We start from the raw sequence: 16,553 nt of genomic DNA, 5'->3' as shown, positions 1-16,553 counted from the left end.
CAATTTGATAAAATCTGATGACGTTCTTTCCATTTCTGTTTGTGCTTAGTAATAACCTGTTGTAATTAGGATAGGTCTGAACGTAGTTTAAAATTATTGTAGTGTGTTATAGTATCTTATTAGAAATTAGTGTGCTTATTCTATTACTGTGCAATATTTGTATAGTATAGTAACTGTAGTAACTCTCTTACTAGAATTCTGTTGTAGTAATTAAAGTAGACTTAAATGCAGTTTAGAATTGTGTAATTCTTATGTATTATTTTCTGTTTTCAGTAAAAACAGCCATTTTCATCCTGTTAGGGTGTTGTAGGAAGGAAAAAAAAAGTTGTACAGCTAAGTAGTATTGTACAGTAGTGTAGTAGCTTGGTGCTTTTCTAAAAAAAATTAGTAGATTAATAGCCAGATTTAAGTTACCTTGAAAAATATGTATGGTACCCATGGTGCAATAGTTTTGAGAAGAGTTCCATTAAACAGATCTGTATTCACAATGCCAGGATGAACAGAATGTATTTGCACTGGAGCTTCATCCGTCTTCAGAAGTCGATCAAGATGATTAGTAAACAAAATTTGAGCCAATTTGGATTGAGCATAAGCTGCACTTGGAATGTACATATCCCTGTAAAAATACAAGGAAGAAAGGAACATGCTTACCATAAAATTTATATCTATTAATCACATAATCCAGTCCCACCAAACTGGTGATGCAATACCTTGAACCCATACAAAACAAATTTTACAGAATAAGGAAAAATGTCACTCACAAAACAGTTGGTCAAAGCATATGGTAGAACTATTGCATTGGGTTCATCATTCATGGGGAAAGAGATTAAATATTCAAAGTGCTGCATTTTACTTGGATTTATATATTTACTTATTTTACAATATCTTTTTAAATTAAATTCAACATCAGAAACACACACAGACACAAAATACATTTCTTATATTTGCAATTATACTAAACTAATACAAGCCCACATTTACTGATGTGAACTATTTCCTATTATCTCGCAACACATTCTCATAAGAGAAAAACATTCTTTCAATGGGACATGTCATGGAGAATACTTTATTAAGTGCTGCATGTTCAGGATTAATTTTCCTTTAAACTTGTCTCCCTCCGATACTGATCAAATGTTCAAGTCATCACAATCAAGAATTCCGTTGAATGATTCTCTGCAGCTTTGAAGCACTTGCAACCTATGCTGGCCCAGAAATTTATTTTCTAGAAACACTGCCTATCAAGAGCATCTTTGATTGGCAGGGTTGTTTCCAGATGATAGCTTCTGGTAAATTACCAAAATTTGCTTGTGTATATGCAAGGCATGCAAAAAATAGTTGGAGCCTAGAGTGATTTCTTAACTTTGGCAATGCAAGGAGCTTCTGTTTCACCCATTTTGTTTAGGTGCTCAGAATAGTAAACGGCATTAGACAGCCAACTCCTCAAAGGGTGAGTATTAGCTAATGCAGAATAAAGGTTGCTGGTAGCATCTCTTTGAACATCTGTATGCAAGTTGCCATTTTTAGAAAAACCTTCATAACAGAAGATTCCATACTGCTCATATCATCGAAGTTGAAGTGGTTTCTAATCTCTTCTGCCAGACGGTGCAGACCCATTCTCGGCTGGCCACAATGTGCACAATGCATCACTCGCTGAGAAGGCTGTTGAGCTTCTGTTACCGATTACTATTTTTTTCCTTTATTTTTTTCTATTTTTTTATGTCACACTGACACAGACAGGTCTTCTGACAATGATGGGATAGGACTGGGAAGTAAGCAACCATGGCCTTAATTAAAGCCCTTAGCATTTGCCTGGTGTGAAAAATGAGAAACAAGGAAAACCATCTTATGGGCTGCTGGCAGTGGCACTTGAACTCACCATCTCCTGAATGCAAACTCACACCTATGTGATTCAAACTGCATGTCCAACTCAGTGATACTACTATTTCTCTACAAAGAATGAAATGAGGTTTACCATATTCATTTGGATCCAGTTTCCCAATTTCATCTAAAGTATGCTCATATACAGAAACCGAACAGCTCTTCGTTAAAGTAGATTCGTTAGGTACACTGAAACAACTGTTATCTTCCAAGAAATTCTCCATACATTGTATTTATTTATAATTCATCATCATTTCCCTTTATCCAGCTGTAGCTGGGTAGGGGTAAATATGGTTCCTCTCCACTTTTTTTGGTCTTTCCACCACTCCTCCTCCAACACTGCGTCCCAGTCCAGGTTTCTTTCTCTAATACTGCATTGGATTGTGTCCTTCCATCTCAAACGTAGTCGTCCATGGCATTTCCTTCCTTGCATTTGCATTTCCATCACCTTTTTTGGCATTCTTTCATCACTAATTCACTTTTTGTGCCCAAACCATCTTCTCTATTTTATTACTCATTTTTTCCACTCCAATTTCTTCCCAGATTTTCTCATACTTTATTTTGTCTCTTCTATTCTTCTGTATCATACTCCTCAAGAACTACATTTCGGATGCCTGTATTCGACTCGCATCCTTCTTTGTCATTGTCCAAGTTTCTGCTCTGAAAGTTATGGGTACGTAATACATCTTGTACATAGTTTCTTTTGCTTCCAATGGCACATCTTTGTCCCATAACATATTTTTTACACTATGATAGAAACAGCTTCCAGCTTGAATCCTCGTATTAATTTCAGCATCCAGTCAAGCATTCTCCATTAATTCACTCCCTTGGTATTTGAACATTTACACTACTTCCAGGGGCTTGTCTGCAAGTCTACTCTGACCTTTCCCTTCTTTCTCTCCTCTAGTCATAACAAGTGTTTACTCTTTTCTACACTCATTCTTCAATCTTCCTATTCACTACATCCAACAGTTCTTGAACATACATGTTCTCTTCTCCCCAAATCACAATAACATCTGCAAATAACAACATGTTTATTTCTCTTCCTCCATATACTGCCTTTACTGTTCTCATGATATCATCCATTACTATTGTAAACAGGATTGGCGATAGAACACTTCGCTGTCTCAGCCCACAAGTGATTTTGAACCAACTTGTCCTGCCAACTTGTGTTTGCAAGCAACTACAGTACAACATTCCTTGTACACTGCCATGATCATTTTTATTAATCCTTGTCAAATTCCTTTTTGCACCAGACTGTCCCAAACTTTAGTCCTGGGGACACTGTCATATGCCTTTTCAATGTCAATGAATGCCATCACCATATCATTCTCATACTCCCATTGCTTTTCCATTAGTTGTCTCATAATCAAAATGGGCTCTATTGTTTACTTTCCACTTCTGAAACCAAAATGATTTTCCTGTATCTGATTTTCAACCTTAAACCTTATCCTAATTTCCATTATCGTCTACATTATCTTAGTAACATGGGATATCAGAGTAATTCCCCTGTAGTTCTTCAATATTTTCTTATCACCTTTCTTGAAAATTGGGATGATCATTCCATTTTGCCAATCCTCAGGGATCTCTTATTCTCCCAGACAATTCTGAGAATTCAATATGTCCAGTGCAGGCCTACAGCTCCAGCTGCCTTTATCATCTCCACTGAAAATTCATCTATTCCAGCAGTTTTTCCATTCTTCATCTTTCTTACTGCCATTTCAATTTCATTCATTGTATTTTATTTATCCATTTCTTTATCAACTAATTGTCTTTACTGGTGGTCTGTTGAATGACTGTCATTAGTTCTCAAGTTCAGCAACTTTTGAAAATACTCTTTCCATCTATTTCTTATTTCTTCTGGCTTTGTTAATATTATGCCGCCTTCATCCTTCACAAATCTGGTGTTTACTTGATCTATTTTTTGTTTCTTAAGATACCATACAATAATTTCTTGCTGCCCTGCATATCATCTCTCAATTTCTGTGTGAATAAGGTTCAGCTTTTCCTCTTTTCTTCCTCCACTACTTTTTTGGCCAAATTCTTTGCCTCCACATATTTTCTTCTACTTTCTTCAATCTTAGATGTTTTCCATGCTTTCCATGCCATTTTAATTTCTTTAATCTTTACCCTGTCATTCCACCAGTGTGTCTCTTTGTCTTTCACATTTCCTGATGTTCTACCACATACTTTTCTGCACATCCAACCACTGCTTCCTTAAATCTTTTCCATTCATCTTCCCCATCTCCATCCTGGGTACCAAGGGTATTATTTCCCTTTGAAATTCTTCTTGTATGCTTTTCTCCTTCAACTTCCATACGTTAATTCTTTTTTCTCTTCTTAACAGGTTTTTTTTAAAAATCTTTCCCACTTTCAGTTTTCCTATCACAACTCTATGATCTCCACCAAAGGCTTCTTCGGGCATGGTTGTAACATCTAAAAGGTTCTTCCTTGTAATCTTCTGACTGTTCTTCTTCCTAAACCAGGTGTTGCCAACAATCATTTGGTTCCTCATGCAAAAATCCACCAACAACTCGCCTTCTGGATTTCCATTTCCATATTCAAAGGGTCCTACAACATCTTCCTTTCCTTGTCTTTCCATTCCAAAGATCTCCCATCATAGCACTTCCTTATTTGTAATTGCTCCCCAATATTATGGCCACCATGCCGAGATAGGATGCTTGTAGAAATTTGCCTGCCTTAATGGCATCACTGTCTATCTTAACAATAGGAAATTGCTATCTTTATTCTCAGCAGGCCACAATATATACAGAGAGTCACTGACTGAGCAGGCTGCTGATCTGCTGTTAGTTATTACTATTTCTCTACAAAGAATTAAATGAGATCTACCAAATTCATTTGGGACCAGTTTTCCAACAACCATCTTCACAATGAGGTGATCACAATCATCAGTTGTTTTGTCAGCTGATCACCAGATATATTGGTCATCAATATCCTTTCCTATTTCATCTATAGTCTGTTCATATACAGTAACCCAACAGCTCTTTCTTAAAGTAGATTTGTTACCTATACAACTGATATCTTTCAAGAAATTCTTCATTGTCAGTTTAGCATGCTTCATGGGACATTTGCTGCTATGAGCGCCTGGCACAGATGCAAATATCTTCCAAACAGTCAACTCAGGTACAAAAAATTAACAATTAACCAATCAATAATCAGTGATCTGCATTTTGGCCTGTTGCGCAGCTGACAGATTCCCTATCAATTGTTTACCTAATCTTTTCTTATAACGATTTCAGAGAAGTTGGGAATCTACATAAATTATTCCATTCTCTAATTCCTCTTGCAATAAATGAGAATTTGGCCCAATTTTAAAAAATCCATTCAAGCTTATTCATCAAATAATGTCATTCCATGCCACGTTTCCACTGACAGCTTGGAACATATTACTTAGTAGAGCAGCTGGTCTCCTTACTCCAAAGTCTTCCTGTTCCCCACCCAAAGTTTGTAACATTCTTGTAACACTACTCTTTGGTCAGAGGTCATCCAGAACAAATCATGCTGATTTCCTTTGGATCTTTTGCAGTTCTGAAATCAAGTGATGCTGGTAAAGGTCCAATAAATTGGAACCAAACTTAATTGGGGTCTTTCTCATCCAGCATGTAACTTTTCTCTTTCTGTTCTCCATGACTGACTGACAGCAGGGGGGTGCACTCAGCCGTGCGCAGAATGTGTTGCATTTTCCTCGTTTAGCACATGACGTCACAGTGGAACAGCTAGCCACGCGGGACCAGGGTAGACCGCGGCAAATCCTTCAGTTATCACATGTATCGGATGTATTTGTTTACGTTTACAGTTCGTGGCTGTTCAAAAGAGTGTCAGAGGACCTAGTTTCTTTTTTCGTTTGTGCTGTTCGACTGTAACTTACGCGGTACAAGGTATGAGATAATTCTGAATTGAAGCCGTAAAGTGTATTCACAGAGACATCGCTTAACAGGCGGTCGTGATACGGTGGCGACGGTTCTATTCTTCTCAGTGCTCTAAAATTGTGACAAACAATGCCGGGTTGCGCTGTAGTAAACTGTAAATCCCACAACCGAAACACCAAAGAAAGTGAAATAGTTTTGCATGCTTTCCCGCGTGAGATTAAACTACAAAAGGTTTGGGTATCGAAATGCTGCAGAAAAGACTCGGTAAATATTAAAAATGCTCAAATATGCTCTCTTCATTTTCAGCAGTCAGACTACATAAGAGACTTGAGGTCTGAATTGTTAAATTTGCCTCGGAAGTGGGTGCTCAAACCCGGTGCTGTTCCCTCACTTATGTTGCCATGTATTAACACGAATGCTGTTTTAGTGAATAGGAATGATAACATGCCTGTAGTTAGTGCCTGCATGATCTGGCCTACTGCAGAAGAGAGGAAAGAGCGGTACGACAAAAGACTAGTGCAGAAACGAGCTCTTGAGACTTTGAAACAACTATCACCCATTAAGAGAACAGCTGACAAATGTACTGACACACAAGATAATCCTACTGCCACCTCAGTAAAGGACAACTTACTAAAAACTATTGCAGCTCTTGAAGCAAGAAATGCTCGGTTGTCTGATGTGAATATGAAGTTAAAATTACGAAACAAAGGACTTGCGAATAAGCTGTCACTTTCACAAAGAAATGTTTACAAACTAAAGAAGAACATGAGTGCTTTAGTGTCTGAAGAAGTTAAACGAATACTAGGGAAAATATTTTCACCCAGCCAAATAAGACGTCTGTTAAATGGTTCTAAACGAGTTCAGTGGAATAAGGACGACATTTGTAAAGCGATTACTCTACGTGCTGTTTCGCAGAAATGCTACACTTACTTGCGAGAAAAAATGGGATACCCACTGCCTGCAGTTTCAACGCTAAGAACATGGATAAACCGCTCCTTTCGCTGTCGGCCAGGCATACTGCAAGACGTTCTACTTCTGATGAAAATGCAAGCTGAAAGACTGAGCGACAAAGAACGAATCTCCGTTGTATCATTCGATGAAATGAACATCGATAGCAGAATTTGTTATGACCAAGAAGACGACAGAATAGTAGGCCCATATAGCAATGTTCTCGTTGTTATGGTACGAGGGTTGTTTTCATCTTGGAAACAACCTGTCTACTTTGATTTTGACGTTCAAATGACAGCTACGCTTCTGAAAAGAATAATATTGGCCTTAGAGTGCATCTCGTACAGTGTTGTAGCTACTGTAGCAGACATGGGAGCCAAGAATGCATCTGTGTGGAAAGAACTTGAGGTAACATACCTAAACACTCATTTTTCTAATCCTCACAATGCGAGCAGAAATGTGTGGGTGTTTGCTGACGTACCTCATTTATTTAAGTTAATGAGAAATCACTTCTTGGACAAAGGTATTGTACTACCTTGCAAAAAACAAGCAATGAAAAATGTGATTGAAAAATTATTGGTTCTGGATAGTGGTGAATTTAAAATGTGTCCTAAGCTTTCTCAGCATCATATTAATGTGGTAGGCAGGGAGCGACAGCGTGTACGATTAGCAGCTGAGTTGTTTTCTAACACAACCGCACAGGCTATCCGGTACTTGATGCCAGAGGAAGAACATGTTAGTGCGTTCATACAGCTTGCCGATGAGACACTAGACATTTTGAATTCTAGAATACCTGAGAGTGACAAGCCACTTGCATGTGGGTTTGGCATTCATCGCTATGAACAGGAGAAATGCCTCACAGAATTTTATGAATGTTGTGAGAACATGCGTGTTGGCTCTGCGAAACATATGCTTCCCTTTCAAAAAGGATTTTTGAAAAGTATCCGTTCCCTGCTTGGCCTTTTCAAAGACATGGAATTTTTCGGCATTAAATACATTCTCACAGCACGTTTGAATCAAGATTGCCTGGAAAATTTCTTTTCGTGCCTAAGAGGTCTTGGACATTTTTACGATCATCCATCTCCACCTGATGTCAAAAATAGGATCAGACTGTTGTTGTTAGGAGCCAATTCCAGCAATATTCCTCTTTCCAATGTGGCACCTGTAGCTCCTGCCGAAGGAGGAGAATTTGTTACGTCGGCTATGTTTGGCAACATCCTCCCGGATATGACTGAAGCTCTGGCGATGACTGAGGGTGACAAGGATATTAATGACATTGAATTGCCAGCTGTTGATAGTGATGATCTATCCTTACAGGAAGATACTGACTGTAGTGTGGAGGGATTCAAATACGTTGCGGGGTTCATCGCATATCGCTGCCGAAAATTTGACAGGTCCCTGGGCACGCCTACAGGAGAATTGTTGACACCGCCTGATGACCCAAGTCTGGCGTGGATACACGTGCTGTCTCGGGGAGGTTTGCTCGTCCCTTCCGATGATTTCATGGAAATGATCACTAAATTCGAACTGATATTTGCTGAAGTTCACGGACGAACAGATTTGAACAGGGAACCAGAAGTTGTGAACAATGTTTGTGAAGCTGAAAAGCCGTTTTCCTGACGTCCATCCACAAGTCTTGAAAACATATGCTAAGATCCGAACCTTACTCCGTTTGCGTTGGTTGGGTACAAAATAGAAATCCAAAAAAATAGAGGCTGCCCCTAAGCGAAAAGCGAGAATGTGGCATTTATCAACAAAATAAATGTTTTCAAGGTCAAGAAATGTTCGTTACCGTTGTATTTGTTATTTTAAACTTCATGTGCAAAGCCACGGGAACTTTACCTTTTGCACAGAACTCGGAAAAGAACGTATTTCATACCCTGTCTTAATTTCATCAAATACGATTCGAACTGTAGCCCTTTTGATGAAAATCGAGTAGGTAGTGAATATACTAGACTGTGATACTCTTCTTGACTTATGTAAACGGAAAGAAAGACCAACCATTTATTTGATGCTAGTGTTCCAAGACTTGAAGTTATTACATTTCGCAATGTGTCCTGAAAGTTTTCACCGTGACGTGTTGAACAAATTAACAGTGTTTGTGATATAAAACAAACCCCATTTGTCAGTCACAGTAAGGTGCAGATTCCATGCATTTACTCAACATCATCTTCACTTAGGTAAGAGTGAATATCAGTTAATATAAATAGTCTTATTTGTCCCAAATCTGTCGATTTAAACCTAACTTAATGGTAATTCTAAATTCCCATAAAGCGAATTAGATATTTTTCCACCAATAGAGTATATCAAAAATCAGATCAAAAATTAGATGTTGGCTTTTCAGGCGTTTGCTCTATTAACCAGCATTTCGTCTTAGGTCTGACACTAGACTCGTCAGAGTGGGATGTGTCAGACCCTACCCACTGATGCTGGGGTGTATGCAGGTGAACTTATCAGAAGCCTGTGCCACATAAGAGGCTTCTGATAAGTTCACCTGCATACACCCCAGCATCAGTGGGTAGGGTCTGACACATCCCACTCTGACGAGTCTAGTGTCAGACCTAAGACGAAATGCTGGTTAATAGAGCAAACGCCTGAAAAGCCAACATCTAATTTTTGATCTGATTAAACCTAACTTATCGCGCACTTCTGAGTACCTCTTATTTTGTAGCGCTACGATGTTACACATACTTTATCTTGTACAGAATGTATGTTTCTATAGAATACATTGGATGACGTTCAAAAATTATAAAATATCGCTTCGGTATATTATTAAAATATGAAACATTACCCACGCGCTAATACAATCTGCCGTCAGCGGCTACCAGCGATGTTCCATGGTGACGTCACAGCGACAGCCAATGGCAGCCCGTAACGCGGAATGACTAACCTTACTGTTCTCTATTAACCTTGACTGACAGCAACGTATAATCAATTTCTCCTGACAGAACTGCAGTTTTTATAACTCAATACAGCATAACCTGCTTACAGTTAAAATGGAAGCGTGCCCCTCTCCTTTACATCTTTACTACAACCCTTAAATATACTCATATCCATATGAATAGATCTGTAAACTTTATTTACAACCTTGTTAATGTTATTATCCAATAAAGGCCTTTCCCTATATTAACACCTTGTAATTACAGTGAGCCCCATGAGGTACTTTCACCCCATCAACACAGTAATTAAAACTGAGAGAACTTTTACTCTTGTTGAAACTTACAATCTGACTTTTCGTCCCATTTACCATCATACCATTGTGTGCTCTCCGTCTCACAACAGGTCTTCTCGCAGTCACTCACAATGAAGTAACTTTTTTTTTTTTTACTACTTTATACAACATAAAAACATCCTCGTGCCCAGTGGGTAAGATCATGTATAATAGTGCTGCGTCTTATGTTGGCTTATACAGAAGAACTGTACTTCGTTTGTGGCTTCCGAGGAATAATAGTGGTTTAACTTTTGGTGCTAAAAGTGTGTTAGTGTTATCTTGTGATTTTGTTCCTGTATAATAGTGTTTCTGGGGTAATATTTAATATGAATTTTGTGCCATAGACCCATCTTGGTAATTGTGACAATTATTCCATAGATAAAAGTGTTATTCAGATATACAGACTTAACTAACCCCATTTTGTTTTCCTTTGTCATTACTTCCATAGCAACCACAAATGAGATATGCACTATTCTTTATATTCTCGGCATTACCTAGGTCACACAGCCAGCCACTACTGTCAGCCATCTTCAAGACCGGCAATGTGACACTTCTGTACTGGACAGCATACTACATTATTACCTGGTCAGTTCACGTGGGGGCTTAGTTCCGAACTAAGTACGAGCTAAGCGTAACCCTGCGTAAGACACTTGCATGGGGATCTCAACCTCAACATGGCGCGTCCTAATGTCTAATAGGGGAAGTTTCCTGTAGATATACAGGACAGGTGCAAATAAGACCTAGTCAAAGCACTCACGGATCAACTGAGGTGAACAGAACTGTAGTCAACGTCTTTGATAGCAGACGAGAACTTATGTCTCAATGGCAGAGAGGGCGGAAGAACCAAAAATGAAATCCACTTCACATCTGACTTGGATCGAGCGGCAAAGTGGTCAGCGTCTGTTTACCTAGTAGGTGACGCTGCACAAATTACGTTCCAGGAACTAGCAATCTCTGATCCGAAACTCTCAGTGGAAACACTGGACTAATCCTTGATTACAAGCAATTGAATTGGCACATGCTAAAACGACCTCAGTCCTAGCAACCCACGAAAAAAAAAACCTGTCTCTCAGCGACCCTATTTAAAAAAAAAACTAATTTCCCTAGCTAATATTAGCTAACCCGCGCATGTGACTCAATCCTTTTTATCATAGATAGTTGAAGCTATCCTATAACATGCAATTTTCATGCTTAACTCACTCTGCTATTTTGTGTGACCGAGGTCCTTTTAGCATGTGCCAATTCAATTATGTTTCGTGAGAGTAATTACAAAATTACCCCAGGTGGTAAACAATCCACCCGTCCATGGATGGCAACCAGGTTTTCGGATTGGTGGGGACCTGGGCTACCACGATCACAGAGAAAGTCAGAGTTCTCTGGCAAACTACCATCAAAGAAATCCACATCATACATCGGGACCATAATTATAACCATAATTTTACCCATATTGAATAGGACATGGACATCCTTGAATTAGCAAATAAGAGTCCTTTACTCAACATAATGGAAAATTACTACATTCACCCAGACCAATATTTTAATGCCAATTACAATCTTAATGAAATCTCAGAGAAACCCAACATACTTTACAATTTATTTATTACTTTTCTCAGAAACAATATTTCAGCCAACCAGATCTCAATCCTAAGTTTAATTAAAGGTACTTTTCCGAAACAATGACCCTTTCTCCTGCACCCTTCAGCTCCGCCTTAAATCCCCCCTTCCAACCCCCCCCCCCCCAACCCCTCTCAAGCCACCACAATCTACCCAACCCGCATGCACCTGCCCTCCTCCCTGCCCATATTTCCCCTTCCACCAACAGTCGCACACTATCAGCTAAACTACACACACCACAGCGCGAGATGAGTGTCCATTCACTTTGTGTTAATATTTTCCTTTTCCGCGCACTTTGCTTTTTACTGGCTTTTCTCAATTTTAATAGGTCCAATTTGTTTTCCGCTATAAACTGAGAATTCCACCAATTAATATCACCACGTGCAGTGTCTATTTTCTTCTCAACAAGAATTCAAAAACTTCACATTCTGCACAACAATCAACCATGCAGCTCATCAACACGGCTTGGTTACTCAATACACCAACTGCCAAATTATCCGCTTAAGCTGATACAGTGTTTAGTCGACTCTTCTTCCAGAGAGTACCAACCACACATTTTGTTACTCAGACATTGTACATACCTGTATATTTTTATATATGTGTCAGTTTACTTTGTGTTAATTCTTATTGCCATAGCACCCGTTATGTATCACCAGGACCTACTGAATTCCATGAGTCTATAAATTTTAATAACGCAGAGCACCTTACTTGTACTACTGTTCCAGAATTCTTAGCATGTATAATGTACTTGTATTAATTATTACTCACCTACATCACATGTAATATTTCATTTTCATTTGCAACATTTCAACCACACTTCATATTGTAAAATTATATTTTTCATACGACTTTTACTGCTAGAAAACATGTTTTAGGATTTCGCATTTATTTTGTGTATGTTTTAATAGGGCTGATGATGACCCCGAGTAGGGTTGAAACTAGTCCCATGTAATGTAAATACTGTAAATACAACTTAGTATTGAATAGGTGGAAAACTCTACTGTGAATTATTTATATGTTATTGAAATGTGTAAACAGAATAACTTGAAGATAATGTCCGTTTCTCTAAGGAAGCATGCTTGAAAACAGAAGACCTGGAGATCACCTTTACGATCTCTTGGAGAATATCACATCGACCATGTGGCCATCACACATCCTTTACAGAAAGAAATTCACGATGTGCAAGTTCAAAGAGGAGCTAATATTGATTCTGATCACTATTTAGTGTATATCAGAGTGAAATTTTCCACAAAAAGAATCCACTACAAGAAATCTAATCTTCAGAAGCTCGATACAAAAAAGATAAAGGTAACATAAAAGATGAATGGGAAAAGGAAAGACAGACACCTGGCAACATTTCCATGACAAGATCATTACGAGAGCTAAAGAGACAATCTCATTGAAGAAGAATACGAAACACCCACCAAGAAGTCACTCGAGACTCAACAACACTATCTTCAGACAAGGAAGGAAGTGTCAAAAGTAATCATACCAAGAAAGAGGAGATACATGAAGGACCAATTGGAATCTATAGAAAACGATTTCAGAGATCACAATATGCGAGACTTCTACAGGACTTTTGCAGGAAGAATCCGAGGATACACCCCACAAAACTTATGCTTCCAAAAACAAAAGTGAAAACTCGCGCTGTCTAACCACAATAATTGTAAGGAGTTGGCTCGATATTTCTTTGAATTACTCAATTGTCAGGAACCAACATTACGATAGCCCAAAGAAACTCCTGTACACGTAAATCCTGAATCTCTACCACCTACCAAAGAAGAAACCGAGAGACACGTCTTCAGACTCAAAAATAACAGGGCATTTGGAGAAGATGGCATAGTTGCAGAACTCTTAAAAAACATAGGCCCAAATACACTTGCGGAGCTCACATTAATTATCAGGGACATCTGGAAAAAAGAAAAGCTACCTGAAGAATGGAAATGTGCACTTATCCATCCATTACACAAAAAAGGTGACAGAATGGATGTAAATAACTACAGAGGGATTTTTCTCGTTCAGGTCACCTACAAGATTCTCTCCGCGTGTCTTCTTCAAAGAGTACAAGAACAGCTTGAACATAAAATTGGAGAATATCAAACCGGTTTCCGACCTGGGCGTTCCAGTGTTGAACAAATTTTTAACTTGAAGACAATATTGAAATATAGAGCAACCTGAATTTCTTCAATTATTTGTAGTTTTGTCAACTTCAAGAAAGCGTACGATTTGGTCTTTCAACAGTCTCTCTTTAACATTTTTGAAGAACAAGAATTTGATCCAAAGACATAAAGACACATCAAGGAAACACTCACGGACACAAAGTCAAAAGTGAAATTCATGGGTGAAGTATCGGAGGCCAAGGTCTGTCTAGGGAGGTCTGGTCGCGCTACCACAATCCTTTGCGGTGGTGGCCATATTGGGTCTCAAATATCGTTGTTATGTGGGCGTGCCCGATTTAAAGCTGCGAGTTATTACTTGTATTTTGAAGGAAAACGGGATACTGCGCCGCACCAAATTGTAAAATTAAGACAACTGACGGAATTAGTGTTTCGCTTCCCGAGAGATAAGCAGAGGAGAGCTCAGTGGGTACAAAACTGTAGCCGTGGCAAATGTCAACCTACAGATAATTCTTCTTGTGCCATGTTAGTGAAGTTATACATTCGTATTATCCCTGAATAATTGTATGTTTATATGAACGATGTTTTATATTTATAGGTCTTATGTATTTTTTCTAGCATCATTTTGAAGAATCGCAATTTGAACTAAAGAGGGCAGATGGACGGAAACTACTCAAGTGGAATTCTATCCCAACAATTTTCAACGTCCCTAATCCACCTAAGTTTTTGACATATAATAGGAAACCTCCCAAAGAAAGAGAATTGTCTTTCAAAACAAGAAAGAAAAATAGCAGGAAGTGTGTAATAGTAGTATTGATGTTTATGAAAATTTCCTTTTCATGTGTCCGGCTCCATGGCTAAATGGTTAGTGTGCTGGCCTTTGGTCACAGGGGTCCCAGGCTCGATTACCGGCGAGTTCAGGAATTTTAACCATAATTGGTCAATTTTGCTGGCACGGGGCTGGGCGTATGTGTCGTCTTCATCTTCATTTCGCCCTCATTACGACGCGCAGGTCGCCTACGGGAGTCAGATTAAAGGACCTGCACCTGGCGAACCGAACTTGTCCTCAGACGCTCCTGGCACTAAAAGCCAAACGCCATTTCATTCCATTCCTTTTCATGTAAACTGTGGTCTTTAATTATTGTAGAGTTAAGAGGTCTTAAATCTTTCCCTCTTTCAGTGCATTTTATGTGCGGATAATCTCCCGGTAGCCGTTGGTTTTTAAATATATTTTCTAAATTGTTGATCGATTGCAAAACTTCTTGCAATTCTTGGAGGTAACCGTTTGTGACTTTCCAGACTAGATCTTCGATGGATCCGTAGCTCGTTAAATATGAGATGGCTCCGGAATAGCCCGTTAAGGGCTAGATTTGGTCATAAACGTGGGTCTACAAGCAGTTCGTCACCAAAGGTTGTGATGCTACTGATGCTCCGAGAGCTTCAAAAAACATTGGCAGCAAACTTATGAAATCATTGAAAGAACTCAGGTAAGAGTATTTAGGGGAGTAAGTTAATCAAAATATTTTGAAGAGCATTTAACATGGTCAATTCAGTTTATTAATGTATAAAATTTAACTTACTTGTGAATTAACCTACATATTTTTTTCTTGATTTGTACAAGATATCATTAAGCTTTTAATTTTATTTAATTTTTCTAGCAAAAATTCAGAACAACTTACATTTTTCAGAAACAGGGTTAAAAGCCAGGTTGTGAGTTTTACAAATAGGAAACGTCCTCTCAGTTTGAATTACTGCATTGATGGGATGAAAGATCCTAATGGGGATCACTGTAAGTATATAGGTGTTAATATAAGTATTGACTGATTGCGGTTAGTCACATAAATGGGATTATAAATAAAGGGCACAGATCTCTGCACATGGTTATGAGGGTGTTTAGGGGCTGTAGTAAAGATGTAAAGTAGAGAGCATATAATTCTCTGGTAAGACCCCAACTAGAGTGTGGTTCCAGTGTATGGGACCCTCACCAGAATTACTTGATTCAAGAACTGGAAAAATCCAAAGAAAAGCAGCTCAATTTGTTCTGGGTGATTACCGACAAAAGAGTAGCGTTGGAAAAATGTTGCAAAGTTTGGACTGGGAAGACTTGGGAGAAAGAAGACGAGCTGCTTGTCTAAGTGGTATGTTCCGAGCTGTCAGTGGAGAGATGGCGTGGAATGACATTAGTAGACGAATAAGTTTGAGTGGTGTCTTTAAAAGTAGGAAAGGTCACAATATGAAGATAAAAACTGGAATTCAAGAGGACAAATAGGGGCGAATATTCGTTTGTAGGAAGGGGAGTTAGGGATTGGAACAACTTATCAAGGGAGATGTTCAATAATTATCCAATTTCTTTGAAATCTTTTAAGAAAAAGCTAGGAAAACAAGAGATAGGGAATCTGCCACCTGGGCGACTGTCCTAAATGCAGATCAGTATTGACTGATTGAACTGATTGATACAGACAGTATCTTTCTAACCCTACATGCAACGTAGAAATGTTTCACAGATATTTGAAATGCCTGTTCCTGTTCATTTACCAATTACAATCACAACAAAGAATAAGCCTATTACTTCAAACCAACAATTTATGTCCAGCTGGCCATCATTACAACTATTTTATTGATAATAAGTTCAAATTAGTTCAAAATATTGGAAATTACTTTCTTAATAAAGAAAACGCTGAAGGTAATTTATTACAACCGTCCTTTAGTACTTTAAATACAGTAAGTTACTTCAAGTTCAGTATTTCATGTACCGGTAATCATAATATGACACAGGTACTATACAGATTTCTATTTTTCTGTGAATAAGTCTTATGCTGTATTGTAGTTATTATTTACAGCTAAATTGCATTCATATCAAATGCTCTATAGAGTACATTATATGGCTGGACAAAT

General features: G+C 38.4%; 1 protein-coding gene across 2 annotated transcripts in view; it reads right to left on the bottom strand.

Moving 5' to 3' along the window:
- Window positions 1-16,553, bottom strand: part of LOC136866094 (dehydrogenase/reductase SDR family member on chromosome X) — a 136,827-nt gene that overhangs the window by 19,274 nt on the left and 101,000 nt on the right. For both annotated transcript variants that reach the window (XM_067142757.2, XM_067142758.2), the window contains exon 5: window positions 415-616. In XM_067142757.2, the coding sequence (XP_066998858.2) occupies window positions 415-616 (202 nt within the window). The remainder of the gene's footprint in view (window positions 1-414; window positions 617-16,553) is intronic.

This window comes from Anabrus simplex, chromosome 3 (assembly GCF_040414725.1).
Source record: "Anabrus simplex isolate iqAnaSimp1 chromosome 3, ASM4041472v1, whole genome shotgun sequence".
Taxonomy (NCBI): Eukaryota; Metazoa; Arthropoda; class Insecta; order Orthoptera; family Tettigoniidae; genus Anabrus; species Anabrus simplex.
This window is presented reverse-complemented; position numbering and strand designations above follow the sequence as displayed.